This window comes from Musa acuminata, chromosome BXJ2-4, assembly GCF_036884655.1.
Source record: "Musa acuminata AAA Group cultivar baxijiao chromosome BXJ2-4, Cavendish_Baxijiao_AAA, whole genome shotgun sequence".
Lineage (NCBI taxonomy): Eukaryota > Viridiplantae > Streptophyta > Magnoliopsida > Zingiberales > Musaceae > Musa > Musa acuminata.
The window spans coordinates 40,951,158-40,965,964 of NC_088341.1; the positions used below are offsets into that span (position 1 = coordinate 40,951,158).

Here is a 14,807-nt window from a genome sequence, read left to right on the forward strand (position 1 = left end):
TAGAGTAGATCTAATAATCTCAAAGCTTAATTAAAATGGTTCCAATTACACCATCCCTAATCCTCATCATCCCCTACTCCTAATTTTCTTGGCATGTGAGATTAATTAATCAACTAATTAATCAATTAGCTAATTAGTTAGGAGGGAGGGTGAGAGAGAGAGAGGGAAGAAAGCAATATTCACCATTAAAGAGAAGGACAAGTTCTTTGGTTAATTAATTAGAGTGGGAGACAGAGGATATTAATAATTAGCTAATTAAGTATTTTTTTTACTAATAAAAAAATACATAAAACTAATTATTAAAATATTTTGAATTAGGTTTACTCTCTCCCTTTTATTATTTCTTGTCCTATTTCTTTCCTTGGTAAGGAAACCGCTCCTTTCTCCACCTTTCTCTTCTTCTTCCTTCCCATCACCCTTTAAAAGTCGTGCTTCTGGCCAATCTAATAGTGGGGATTAGGGTTAGGGTTCGGATCTCTCTTCGATATAATCTCGTCCGATGGCCTCGGAAAATGGCACCTTTCTAGGGTTTTCGATCTGCTCCTGAGGAGTTGGTCCTGTTTCTCGACCGCATTCCGTCGAATTTTCCGGCCCGATATTGTCCTCTGGCGGCGTAGCCGCGGCGGATATGGACGGGTTGCGGCCGGACCACTGGGATCCGGTGGAGGAGGATGAGGGGATCGATCACTTCGACCGGCTGCCGGACTCGGTGCTCCTTGTGATCTTCAACCTGGTCGGCGACGTCAAGGCCTTGGGGCGTTGCTGCGTCGTCTCCCGCCGCTTCCACGCCCTCGTCCGACTCGTCGACGAGGTCGTCGTCCGAGTCGACTGTGTCATCTCCGACGATCCCTCCCTCTCCCGGGTCGCCGAGGCGGGCGGCGCTGCCGCGTCAGACAAGCCCCGCGGCGTCTTCTCCCACCTTGCTCGCATCGTCCTCGGCGGCCTCGTCAAGCCCCTCGTGGCTCTCGGGCAAATCCTGTCCCCCTCCTCTTCCTCCTCCGCTGCTGCCGCCGCCGCCTTCACCGCGGCCAGGAAGTCCGCGCCATCGTCCTCTTCATTCTCTTCAACTTCGTCCGATGTCTCCCACCATTCCCCGACCGAAGTCTTGAAGAACTTCAATGTGATCCGGCGCCTCCGCATCGAGCTTCCCGACGGTGAGCTCGGCGTCGACGACGGCGTCCTCTTGAAGTGGAGGGCGGACTTCGGATCCACCCTCGATAGCTGCGTCATCCTTAGTGCCTCATCCGTGGCGTTCTCGTCTTCCATTTCCCCGGACTCCCCAAACCCTAATCCTAGTCTTAGTTTCGAGGACGCTTGTGTCGGTGATGATTGCGGAAGCATGCCAGATTCGTTCTATACTGATGGAAGCTTGAAGCGGAGGGTGGTGTGGACTATTAGTTCGCTGATTGCCGCCTCAGCGCGGCATTATCTTCTCCATCCTATTGTGGCTGACCATGAAACATTAGAGAGCTTGCATCTAACAGATGCCGATGGGCAGGGGGTGCTGACCATGGACCGGCGGCAACTGCAGGAATTAAGGGGAAAGCCAGTGATGGCTTCGGGGTGCTCGCAACGGACACTTCTGCCGGCACTAAGCATGCGTCTGTGGTATGCACAGCAGCTCGAGTTGCCGGATGGGATGTTGTTGAAGGGTGCGACATTGTTGGCCATCAAACCAAGTGAGGAGTGGACGACGGGGGCAGCCGGTGGATCTGTCGGGCTCTCAGATGGTTGCAGGGTTTCAGATGCCTTTGAAGAGCCATACAGGACAGCAGCCAAGATGCTCATGAATAGGAGGACTTATTGCCTCGAGATGAATTCCTTCTGAGCCCACAGAAGCCAAACCCAAGTTTGGTCGTCCACAGGTAAAAATTAAATCTTACTCGAGTTAAAGGAGAACTCCAAGTTGAATTTGCAAGATTTTTATAGAGATAATCAAGGTTGCAGATTGCTAGGTTGTTTGATGGGAACTGGAAATTGGTTATAAGCCATCCTGTTTGCCGCGTTATGACGGTGAACATCATGAAGAAAGCTACTGTTAGATTAAAAGTAACTTGGATTGTGGTTTGTGTTTGTATGTGTGTAAACAAGAATCAAAGTGGTATACATGTGAAAAGCGATCTACAAATGCATTCTTTACTTGCCTTTCATAAACCAAAATTGTCCAATGCCAATATGTTATAACCAAAAGCATATAGCATGTTGCACCTCTTTTATATATTTTCTATTGTAATCCTGGTTATTTGTTCCAATTGTTGTGTAGTTGTATAGTTTTGACAGGCTTATGAGCATAAATGAGAAACTATACTTGATAAGAATTACTATGTCAATTCGGCATTGATCACTGTTTTCTTTTAGAATATTTTGGATCATCAACTGTTTGTGCAGATAATGGACTATCTACTTGTAAGGTTATTTGGGGTATCCAGTATATTATATGACATTGAAGCATTAATCTTATGGTCCACAGTTGCGTTGTATCTTATGCGTTACCTATGATCTCATTTGCCTTTGGTGTGTATATGCCTTTGCTTTTATTCTTTAGAACAGAAAGTATATCAAGAATAACTTGAAATCTTTTACACTGTAGTTCTTTAGGGGCAAGCAAACATGAATGGTTACTAGATGCAGAATTAATGGTTTTTTTCTGTGAAAGTTGTAGGTCCAATGGATGTCTCCAAGGGATGGTAATCAGTATACATTTAAGGATGATGACAACATCTTAGGCCCCTGGCAAAGGACCCTGCCTGTAAGTGGTAACCTCTAACTCATCTGCTAATGCAATGATTATATGCTGTGAATTTTCAAATGCAAACGCCCAATGTCCGGCGAAGTGGCGGAGCACCTCTCTGTTGGGCTGCTTCCATGTGTAAACTTACAATTGCGGCACATACAACCACAGAGTGCTATCTTCACCTTTGCTTGTAAATGGTGTAGGGGTTATTGTAGCCTTCGGTAATGGACTTATTGTAATTGTAGTTTTTATGCTACCAATATCAAACTTCTTAGCCGTAATTTCCAATTTAAGCTCCACTACTGTACAGTATGTACTATGTTCTTATTGGGATAAAAAATAGATTGCAAATATCAGATTGCAATCATCCATGGTGTTCTGGGTTTATTTCCTATGCAAGCGTACAGATTTGGATACATCTTTTCTGGCACTGGAATGATGAGAAATCATTTCTTTTCTCTCATTTTCCTGTATGAAATACTGGAAGTGTTTGTGTTGGATATAAAATCTTATTTCTTGTAAAATCTTATTTCATTTGCCTGATTATGAAGGTAGCATGACAACGAAAAAAAAAAAATCTGTGACAACATCAATACAATGCCGGAATTGATATTGTGCTTTTTCTAGTCATCTTTGAAAGAAAAAGTAGATATATCATTTTGTGTCATTTGTGGCGAGCTCAACTCTTGTAACTTTGTTTGCATGACTCATCAGATCAGGATATCATAACTTAAGCATGGTTACTGCAAACTAACAAAAATCACACTCAAGTTTGTTCATTTGTTTCCATGAGCTCATACCGACGTGAAAGCGATAACGACGATATTGTATCGTAGGTAGGATAAGGTTTATCCGATGAAGGAAAATGAGAACACACAACAAAAAATAATTGTGGTAAGAGTCTCCAAGGAAAACAATAATGTACTGCAAGAGCTGAGCTGGGGAAGTTGCATTTGGCCATGCTCTGTTCTCGGTTCCTGCATCATCCATCCGAGTGCAATGCAAGTTAGCAAGTCTTAAGAGGTCCATTGTGTTAGTGCACAATGAACAGAAGACAATAATGTAGCTAATATTAGAGCAGAATTCATATCTAGCCAGCTCTGAAGAATAAATATAAGCTCATCATGTTATTATTTATTGTTCTAGGCAAAATATGTCAACAAGCATTGAATCTAATTACTTTGTGAACTTGATTGAGCCTTGAGCTTATCCAGAGTTACAAAAAAAGATGGCTAAATGTTTCTTCGAGCTTCAAGTAGCAGAAGTCAGAGGAGAAAGTCAGCATTGCCTTCAGAAGATAGAAGCATTGATAGGCAAGCTACTACAAACATAGTTGATGCCCTTCTGTTTTCAGGCTAAAAGAACCTAATGGGGACATGATTACTCGAAGAATAACGCAACAGGGATGGTGTCCCGCGAAGGATTCGATAACAATCATCAGAAGCTATGATAATAGGAAGTAAGCAGAGCTAAAAGTCTGAAACAGTGACCAATCATGGCATCCAAAGAAAAGTATCTTGGTTTCAGAACATAGGATGTTAGTCACTTAATCAATTAGGAGCTGATGCATCAGCTCATCGACAACACTAGATAAACATTGTTTAGCTCTGGAGTTTTGCAGCTAAAGCCCAATAAACTGGAAGCAGAAACTGCCAGAGGAGTTTTGGATGATATGATGGAAGAGATTCAAGCATGGAAGTCTTAATCCAAAAGATTCTAGCATGAAGAGTCTAGGAAGAAGGTCTGAGAAGGCCAAAAGCCCAGAGAGACTTCAGCTACTAGATCGCAATTATAACACTAGAAGTAGTGGTGTCTATTGTCAAAATTTTCAGAATTTCGGATCCATTAGATTTATTGAGGTTTCACAAATAATCTCACTAGAAGAGGCATCAGGTATCAGTGATCGGTATTTCAGTGTAAAGAGTGATGATAACTTGAAATAGATTTGGCCTGTGCACTGATAAATCTAAAGCATAAGCTAAAAACTCTACATATGAACAACTACTTTAAAGCTTCCATAAAACTTGATTGAGGTATTTAATGCAGCCTAAAGTCCCTAATTTGAGGTATTGCAACAAAATTAAGAAGACGGAATTTCTGATTTAAAATCGCAGCATTGTCTAATTGCTAGGAAACACGTCTATCAACAGAATGCAATAGAAGTCGCATTGAAATTTCGGCTTAAATGCAAACGATTACCAAGCATAACGAAATAGCATTTCATATTTTTGCTTACGTTGAACAACTGCATTTCATTGGATATGGGATGCCCAACCACATTTCATTAATCATATTTTCCAAATTCTGGTTTTCTCATTCTCCTCTATCTTACAGAGGTTTCCTACAATCTTTCTGTTAATATCCTATTATTTTAGTGGAAAAATGATCTGTTATAGAAGGTTAGTCTCAGTCATGACAGGTTTAATTTAGCCACATGATTTCTTATTGAAAACCTTGACAAAAGATCAAACTTGAGCCACTATCATAAAATAGAAAGGAATACTTAGTAAAGATGAACACATCCCAACACACTTCCCCAGCAAGCCTAGTAGATATTGAGTTATAACATGGGCTTTTTCTATTCTCGTCACTTTTCACTATCTCATGGCACTCTTCCACACCATTGATATACGTTAGACATGGGGGTCTCCAACTATGCCTCTGCAAATCGAGTATACCTTTGTGATACAAAATTCTGATTATAGTTAGTGAAGCTATTGTCCAGGACTATATTCTCAACAGTACTAAGTTGAATATTCATGTTTCTTTCTCCCAGTAACTAGATTCCAAAAGTCAGTTTTACTTAAACATTAGCACATAGAGACGAAGGTTCAACTTGGTGATTGTTCATTTCAAATTAGTTTCCACCTAGGATCATGAAAAACAAGTCTCAGCTACAAACCCCTAGCAGTGAGTGGCTGTCCTGTGCTAAAATCTCTAACTTCAGTGATTTGGCAATGCAAAATGTATCAACTTTGATAACAAGTGAGAAACAAATCCAGCAACATCAGTATATATATCAAGAATCCTACCAAATTATGCAGATCAATGTAGGAAAAAGTTATTTCTCTATTTGATTTCAACAAGCAACAGAAATATAAATAATATACACATCCTAGAGTGAAAGTAGTCATGTGGTCACTGTCATGATTGTCAAAACAACTAACATTAATGCCTATGATATCTTTGGTATCACAATGTTTTCTATGGTATATATGAATGTCAAGAATGTGCTTTCAACCTCAAACGTTATCTGAGCATAGATTATATGAGATTTCAAATGGTTTTCACTAAAGTTCATTACAAACCAAGCTCCAAAAGTAAAGAATCATTACCAATATATAAGCAACAAAGCATGAGTTCAGCTCATCGCTGGAATCAGCTTTCCAACAAGGGAAACCTCCATGAAGCAGAAATCAAATATCTACCTAAAGTCTGGTCACATGTATCAAATTCACTGATGCATACCAACACTAGGTGCTCAAGGTATTCCCAACTAAGCAAAGATTTTGGTGACACTGAATAATCTACAAGGATAACTAATATTGCCACATTTAGCATGGAAACCTAAGGGAAGTTTTTTTTTTCTTTTTATTTTAACCAACATTCCATCAAATATTTCAACTAGAACAAGCTTACATTACTAAAAATGTTTAATTGGATTCTTTCTTAGTTTCACAATAGTTTCAGGCTTTTACTAGCCAAATCAAGGCAACAGTGAAATGGTGGATAATTTTCTAGCAATCTCACCTTCTGATCTTTGTTTGGTTGCTTATACTAGCATAGCAGCCCAGGAAACAAAAGAACTGCAAGAAAACGTGCTAAGCAAACTTATAAGACAAAGAGGAGACAAGCTACAGTTGATGTTGTATGAATGGGTGGCAGCAACAAGATCATCATTTAATGGGGTTCGAGCTATATAATTCCTAACCTTTTGACACCTGTTTGATCCAACAAAATAAGAGAAGTCAACATGGCCACCCGTTCGATGCACCATTCCATGGTAGCCATCTTACAGTTGTAAAAGCTAAAAGACTCAATTAGGCCATGCAACCTCGAGAAAAGCAATCTCTCCGAAGAATTAATAGATCATTGTCATTGTCATTTAGATGGCAAGGAAAGCAGAAGGAAGAACTTCTTACCGGCCGTGGAGTATGAGCATCATTTTTCTTATTACTTCAGTTCTTTCCCTTCCCCTTCAGGTCAGATTGCCGATAGCCATCCCCGTAGCAGAGCTGCAGGTGGTCGCCAAACCCCGCTGGAAACTGATTCTCTGCATTGGTGGCAGCTGCAGCCGAACCTGCAGCAGCACCAAAGAACTGCAGGTTCGATCCGTCAACCGTGGAAGAGAGCCTCTGTAGGTGGTTGTGACTGTGGTGGTGCTCCTGAGGCATCTGAGCTGGTGAATTGGACTGAAGGGTCCCCCTGTTGAAACCCGCAAGACCCGACGATATGGAGAAGTTGAGATTGTAGTTCGCCATCGCCGCCACTGCCGAGACAGGGAAGAAGTTGTCCTGCAACAACGAAAACTGCTGCATCTCCTGATGGTCGCCGGTGGCCGCAACGTTGAAAGGCAACATTCCCATCGGGCAGCTGTTTCCGAAGTGGGATTGGGAAGAAAACCCTGACGGCAGCTGTTGACTCTTCTGAGACTGGGCGAAGAGACCAGCTTGGCCGAAGTAGATCGCTGTAGGGATTTGCTTCTGAATGCAATTGTGGCCGGAATTCTCCTCGCCTTCTGCAACAGCAGCGACGTTGTTGGCTCCATTGCTGCTGGCAAGAAGCTTCGTGAAAGAGGAGGAGGTCTGAGGGTTCAGGTTCTGGTGAAGGAAGGCCGCAATGTGGCTGCTGTCGTCTCTACCCTTCTCTTTATCCTTCGCTGCTCGCTCTCGCGCTCGCTCTCTGGCCATGATGCGGCTCTCCGAACGCGACAGGGACAAGACTGAGCCTTTGCTGGTGTCCGAGGTGCTACTGCAGCCGGATTTGGTCGAGGGATGCTGCTGTTGCTGCTGCTGCTGGCTGTAGCTTCGTTCAACATCAGGATCGGCCTTCATCACTTCATCCCCACTGGGCTGAGGCAGCTTGGGGAAACCATCAAGGGGAGGGAGCTCATTGATGGCGGCCGCCGCGGCCTTGATCAGCCACTCGATGGCCTTGCTCGGCTGGTCGTAGCCGAGGCGGTCCTGGAGGTCATAGAACTGGATGGCGGTGGACACTGAGAGGCGGACCCGCCGGTCGCGGAGACCCTTCGCCGTGTATACCTTGCTGTGCCGGTCCTTCCCGCCGGAGGCGCGCGAAACACGAAAGATCCTGGATGACGGGTGATGCAGCCAAGGGGCGACGCGGCCAGCGTCAGCTCCTCCACCCTTCCTCTCTCTGTCCTCCTCGTCCTCGTCCTGGTGCTCCTTGCGCCCTATCTTGGACGCCTGGCCACCGTTGCCCACCGTTCGAGACCGCTTGGAGGCGTGGGTGTTCTCCAAGTCCATCTCGCTCTCATGCCTGTCTCGGGCCCAAGATCGGATCTTTATCGCCTTCTCCACCACTCCGTTCTGATCTCTACCTCCTGATCTTCTTTCCGGAAAGCGGTGGGCGACTGAGAGGGTCTGTGTCAGCTCTACGGCTTAGGGTTTCTGAACGTCAGCGGAAGGCTGTCCTTTAGCATTAATGACGAGCTCATAGTCGCAGTACAACGGGAGAGATAGAAGACAAAGAAATTGAGTGGAAAAAGGCGAGACCTTTGGCCGCTTCAGATCGCGTTCGCGGCCGGAGATCTCAGCTCGTGGCTTCAATGAGCTGCTCCGGACTGACTTCTTTCTTTCCGCTGCTCGCGCTCGACAGGCGGCCAGAAATCAGCACTGCGGCCTGCAAGGCAGCAGCAGCAACAACTGCTGCAGAAGCACTGACTGCAACGATGGCAGCATCAGACACCGAATTCTGACACGCTTCTGAGAGCCAAGACATAAAAAGACGAAACAAAAGGCAGCAGCGCCTTTAATCTAAGCTGCAGCTTTAAAGACGAAGCCAAACGAGACACGGAAAAAAGACAGCAAAAAGAGCAGCCAGGCAAAGCGAAGCGAAGATAAAACGAGAGTTCACTTAGACATCAGAACTTGGACGAAATCTCAGCGATTAATCATCAGTAGCACAAAAAGATGTCGCCTTTCTTCGTCGAAACCTCACCTTGCGTCGATCTAATGGTTCCGCGTCCAAGACCCCTCAGATCTACACACTCCAACCCCAAGAACCACAAGCTCCCACTCTCAAAACACTTTATTTTATTCCAGACTCCAGGCAGGCGAGCCCCGACAGGTCCGCATTCCTTCAGTTCTCGTCAAGGTCGCAGCGCCAAACAGCCTCTCACCTCCCCGAATGCCGAGGCCGCTACATCCGATTCGGACGAGAACCTCCTTTTCCGTACCTCGATCACTTCCTCCCCCCTCCCGCAGCCTCCTCGGCGCGCAAGAAGTGCGATAACGACGGCGAGAAAGCGAGTACAGCAACAGTGGTGAGGAGGATCCAATGGACGGCGCGAGCAATTGGGATGTCTGGGGAATCCGACTGCTTCTTTAGCGAAATCCTAGTTTAATCCTTCCAAGAAACAGATGAGGCGGGGAAGCAGAAGGAAAAGGGAGTGGCGAGAGCTCGTGGATCGAAACCCTAGGCGTTCGCATTCGAGCAACGGCCGATCTTATCGGGATAGGTCAGTCTCCCTCCGTCCCCTCCCCCTCTCCCCCTACTTCTTATAGTGCCCACGTCCCCTCTCGCCTCCGTGACACCGAACACTAGTCTTTCTAATCACATCTCGACACGTTACGAATCTTTAGAATTTGCCGACATGGCATCTTCTTATCGGAGACTACTGCTGTTTCTACACCAAATAGTTGCACGAAAAAGTTTTTACTTATTTACGACATTGCCCCCCTCTGTTGTTTTGCTGTTTATATTTTTCTTGGAGCAACGTCTTTTCGACACATTCCCCGTTTACCCACCCCGGTACCTCCCGTGGGTCCCATCAGCTACTCGAGCTTTCTCCATTAGCAATGCAGGTGTCCAAGCAGGTCAAAGAAAATAGTAGAAACCTGAATTTTAAGTGTCTCTCATGTTTTAACATAGTGTTCATCAGTAGTAGTAGTAGTAGTAGTAGTAGTAGTAGGAAGTATAATGTAGTGACTGGATTCAACAAGAAAAAAAGAGGAATAAAATTAGATAGTGAGGCATATATATTAAAGTGTTTTCTTGTGCTACTAAGGAATATTTGGATTAGAATGGAGCAAGTGGAGATTAGATTTTGCACACTGCATATGGATGACAATAATTATACCAAAAGATGCTGTCATTTCTGTTTGGGAATGAATTTGATATAAGTGTTGCAGCAAAACATGTGTCGGCTTTGTTTCAAGTCCTTATGATGAAGTTGCTAACTCGTATCATCACAATGATTGTTTTGGAAGATATTACTCCACTTGGAGAATATTATAATGCACTGAGATGATTAGTTGTTTCTGGCAACTCATTGGATAACCTTTCATGCTGACTATGCATGTGAATGTTCTTCTGCAAGAAATGCTTCTTTTTTATTCTCTGTCTACTATATTTGTGTCCTCATGTAGCTTTGTGTACTTCCATTTTTTTTAGCATCTCTTAGTACAATGAGTTCATGTTAAGAATTAGGTGCTTGCAGAAGACAATGAGTTCATGGTAGTATTAAATTTGGACAAAACTAAAGCAGGAAAGAAAAGACAAAGTGGTGCTGCTACTAGTTCCAAATTGTGTGTATTTATGTTGTTGCAGGAGCTCTATGGATCTCTTTTTGTTCAAGTTAATTGGATTAACTTTGGCTTTGTTTGTGTTCTTCTGAAAATGAAGGTTCAGAAGAAACAGGACAACATAAAAAGTAACTGCAGCTTCTAGCATAACATGTTACTACTTAATTAATGGTATTTTGACTTTGTCTAGGGAGAACAATGTTTTTAACCTAATCCAGTCATGTTAATTAAATGTAAAGTGACAAGTTTTATTGTGTTTTAAAGTATTAAAGGAAACTCTATGATTGCATATATTATATTATTCATGTGTAGCATAAGAGCTCTTTTTTCCTATTTTCCTTCCAAATGTAGACAGGCCAAGTTCTTGCTTCTTGTGAATATTAGTACAGATGTCAATATCAATCAACTTGACTTTGTTCTAATATACACTGTTCAAGAACTTAATTTTCATTTGACAATGACATGTTGATCTTTTAGTGGTGTCTCATGTTGCATGAGGGAACATCAACTCCATAGGGAATGTTGATATGATGACAAGGGAAATGGTGGATGTTTTGCTTAGCAATAATAAAAGAAAGATGGCATACGGAATTATCCAACACAATTTTGAATATAGAGACAAATAGACAAAATAATAATACACTGAATAGGACTGGGAACATTTCATGGTTCTTTAGGTCTCAAGGTACAGAGCTTTGTCTTCACTTGAGGTTTCAATATGAGGATGTTATCTAAATAACATAATATTATTCACTGGAAACTAGCTTAATACATTTAGACAATAATCACTATTGGATTCAAGTATAAATATAAGTGACTAAGATCTGTTTTTAGTGACAAAAGATGTTATATTGCTGTAGGCTTTTTTTCTTTTCTTTTTCTTATTTTCTAGCTATAGTTCGATGAAATATCAACAAAAAGACTTTCTGTTACTTATGATAATTTATGCAATTATAGTATGCATTAAAGTTATTATTTTTTATCAGTGTCTTATGTAAGGTTGTGTTAACCACTCAAGGAATCAAAAGCAATTTGACCATGCATTGGTTCATATATTCTTGTATGACCATGAAAGACTTGCATGCAATTTGATGAAAATATAAGCCCCTGCTAAAGCTTGATACGTCCATCCATTGAAATGATGAACAGGTTCAGCTGCACCTCATTCATTATACCAACCTCACCCTACCAAGAAGGACTTCATCGTGCATGCAAAGACTCTTCACTATCATGCTTTGAGCAGATCACACCCCTCGGGCCCCAAAACCCTCATCTTTTCATTTGCTTTGGCAAGCAGCAAATGGTTGGTGGGTCAGTGGATGATCTATATGCTCCCTTGCTTCCTGAAGTGACTTTGAGAAAAGTGTTAGAGTGAGAATAAATACTGAGATGACCACAGCACCAACCGTTGCAATCTTTATTCATGAAGGTCTGTGTAGGGAGCATGTTACCCTTCTTTTCTAGCTGCACTGGAAAGACGCAACATAAGCAGTGGCTGCCACTTAGCTCACTCACCAGTGATCCTTAAGAATACTATTCCTTTTTCATGGTGGAATCAGTAGAATAAGAGGGAGACTTTTGGTGGTGTTTTGAGCATACATTGTCTGATGCTGCAAGCAGAAGATTAGTTTCTGTGCGGAGAAAGGGATGTGAGAGGAGACAACATATGTGTCTTCTCTATCTCACCATCTTTAATCATGAACCCTTGGGCCTATGGCAAATCAGAATCTGTAGCTCCTTGGCCTTTTGTTGCGGTTTGTGGTGGTTCCTGTACCCTAACCATGGGGGATCCCACACCATGATTGTGGACCTTTATACAGTGTCACTAGTGCAATGTACACAGCAGTGAAGGACTACTACTGCTACTTGCAAACAGTGGGTCTTCATTGCAGCTATTGTTCACTGTTTGTTGCAGAAATGCAAATCATTTTGGTACTCGAAATCTACAGGTCCCATAATCTTGGTATTTTGTTTGTCATCTATGTGTGCTAGTTGCTTAATTCATGATTCTTCTGAATGAGTGACTGATGTAACTCATAAAAGTCATGATTACGATTGCTTTGTATTTCTTTCTTTCTTTCTTTCTTTTTTGCTCTTATAATCGGAAAAACACAATCAGAATGTAGCAACTCAGTTTTGTTCGATAGCCATTGAAGTGAACTACAAAGTAGCTGCTGATGATAAGAGGCAGAAAGATATAGTGAAGTCAGATTACTAATCTTTGGGACTGGAGAAAACTGTAGCTGAATCAAGTAGTGAAGGATGCCTTTAAATGAACCATTTTTTCCCTGTATTAATGTTTGTTTTCTGCTGCATTGCAAATTTGAGTAGTAGATAGATGTATTTCTTTGAGGCCATAAGATATGATTCAATACGTGACTGCTTCTCACTCTGTAACAGTGGAAGAAGAAGAAGCAGCAGCAGCAGCGACAGCCTCTTCTTAAACTAATGCCATGGATCTCGAATCAAGCAGCTACAGCATTATTCAAATCCCTATCCATGTCGTCCTACGCTGTACGGATCGTTCACCCTCATGTGAAGCCCAGTTCTCCATCTGATTAAAATAGTATGAGTAATAATATTAATAATGATGATGACGAAGAAGAAGCAGAAGAAGAAGAAAAAGAAGAAGAAGTGATCGCATCAGGGCCGTCGGATCTGCGCCCTGATTCGGGTCCAACGCGCCCGGTTGTTGCCCGTTGGCCGGTAAAGTACGCGCCAAAACGAGCCCATGAAGGGAGTACACACACCGCGAGAAGCTCAATAGCAAACGTAATTTCCAGTTAAATATAATTAGTATTTTGGATATATATATATATATACATATACATATATACATATACATATATATATATATATACATATACATATATACATATACATATATATATATACATATACATATATACATATACATACATATATATATATATATACATATATATATACATGTACATATACATATATATATATATATATATATATATATATATATATATATATATATATATATATATATATATACATATACATATATATATATATATATAGCGATGTTCGTAAACTCATCGAGATGAGCGATGGTTGGATTGTGGTGGGTTGCATGGCCGGATATCCGGTGGTTGCCGGAGGAGAAAAGGTCAAAGTATTGATTAGTATGAAATATAGGCGTGAGAAGGAAGGAATGATTTGAGAGAGAGAGAGAGAGACGGAGACAGAGAGAGCTCGTGGATTGATACATGAAAATGGACACAAAAAAGAGGAGCTTTGGCACATATCAATGGTGAGTGGCTGGTTGCTTTGACTTTGCCATCGGTGGCTGGATTCGGTGAGCGACACATTTTTTTCCATCTGCTGTTGGATGTGGATGGGGACACGTTTCGCGATTTGGGTGGGCACTGTCTGTGCTAAAAGATCTAACATCATGCTGCTGTTCTTTTCACTCAGAAGCTTGCATGATCCAATCAACCATAATGTGTTCATCATTTGAGATAAGAAGTGTATTGCTGTTCCTCTTTGTTTATCACATAGCTGTTCCTCTGTCAAGAAGAAGAAGAAGAAGAATGCATGAGCATTAGATGTCTCTTTGAGGTGAACATAGAAATGCAGTTGAGACTAATTACATGCATATGTTTTTGATGTGGACGACGACCATGAGATATGATACTGTCATGTAAGGTTGTGTGTAGTCTCAGACTAGCACTTCGAGTAGTCTAGTAGTTTGTTCTTTTGCTTCACAGAGCAAGTTGTGAACTGAACTCCAAATATATGACACCTGCACTTGTTCATCGTTGGAAGAGCCATTATTTTCCGCAAGAATTTCCACAACAATGTGAATCAGGTATATCATTCTGACATTTGAACGAAAAATGTGCCATATGCACATCGGTGATTTTTCAATTAGAAACTTCTTTTCTGCAACAACCAAGAATTGTTGGATTACTGATACTGCTAGTCATCCAGTAGGTTGCGCTGAGTCTTTGATTGGAATTTTGTTTTCTGCAGTAACAACTAAGAATTATTGGATTTTCAGCAAGTAGTCAGCTGGTTGCAAGATTTTCCATAACAAGGTGAATCAGACAGTTCATGATAATAGTTGAACAAGTAGAAATTTATTTCCGCAACAACAAAGAATTGTTGGGTCACCACTACTGCTAGTCCTGCCAAAAATCCAGTAGATTGTTCAGTTGCTTCAGAAAGAGAGCTGTTAACTAAGTACAATAACAGAGAACTGTTGGATTGCTAGTTATCTGGTTGATTGTTCATGTGCTACAGCAAGTAGATGATCTTTTAGTTAGATACTTCTT

The 14,807-nt window shown here is 41.9% G+C and overlaps 2 protein-coding genes across 6 annotated transcripts; one reads left to right on the forward strand and one right to left on the reverse strand.

Annotated features, from left to right (window-relative positions):
* Positions 1 to 360: 360 nt before the first annotated feature.
* Positions 361 to 3,121, forward strand: LOC103982949 (F-box protein At5g46170). 2 transcript variants are annotated; one of them, XM_009400056.3, is made up of 2 exons: positions 361 to 1,865; positions 2,657 to 3,121. In XM_009400056.3, exon 1 carries the CDS (start codon positions 629 to 631, stop codon positions 1,826 to 1,828), a length of 1,200 nt encoding a protein of 399 aa, XP_009398331.2. In that variant the 5' UTR covers positions 361 to 628; the 3' UTR covers positions 1,829 to 1,865; positions 2,657 to 3,121. The 2 variants fall into 2 exon arrangements, with proteins under 2 accessions (XP_009398331.2, XP_009398332.2); XM_009400057.3 differs by having other exon boundaries at positions 2,663 to 3,121.
* A 331-nt stretch (positions 3,122 to 3,452) lies between these two features.
* LOC103982948 (transcription factor PCF6) lies at positions 3,453 to 9,437 on the reverse strand. 4 transcript variants are annotated; one of them, XM_009400052.3, is made up of 4 exons: positions 8,915 to 9,437; positions 8,470 to 8,637; positions 6,877 to 8,364; positions 3,453 to 3,711 (listed from the first exon to the last, which is right to left on the reverse strand). In XM_009400052.3, the coding sequence occupies exon 3, from the start codon at positions 8,218 to 8,220 to the stop codon at positions 6,913 to 6,915; it is 1,308 nt and encodes a 435-aa protein (XP_009398327.2). In that variant the 5' UTR covers positions 8,221 to 8,364; positions 8,470 to 8,637; positions 8,915 to 9,437; the 3' UTR covers positions 3,453 to 3,711; positions 6,877 to 6,912. The 4 variants fall into 4 exon arrangements, with proteins under 4 accessions (XP_009398327.2, XP_009398328.2, XP_064961996.1 ...); XM_009400053.3 differs by having other exon boundaries at positions 6,877 to 8,382; XM_065105924.1 differs by having other exon boundaries at positions 6,877 to 8,387.
* Between the last annotated feature and the right edge of the window lie 5,370 nt (positions 9,438 to 14,807).

Bases quoted from the DNA above. Each gene is read 5' to 3' on its own strand.
- LOC103982949 (XM_009400056.3), top strand. From the start codon at position 629: ATGGACGGGTTGCGGCCGGACCACTGGGATCCGGTGGAGGAGGATGAG.
- LOC103982948 (XM_009400052.3), bottom strand. From the start codon at position 8,220: ATGGACTTGGAGAACACCCACGCCTCCAAGCGGTCTCGAACGGTGGGC.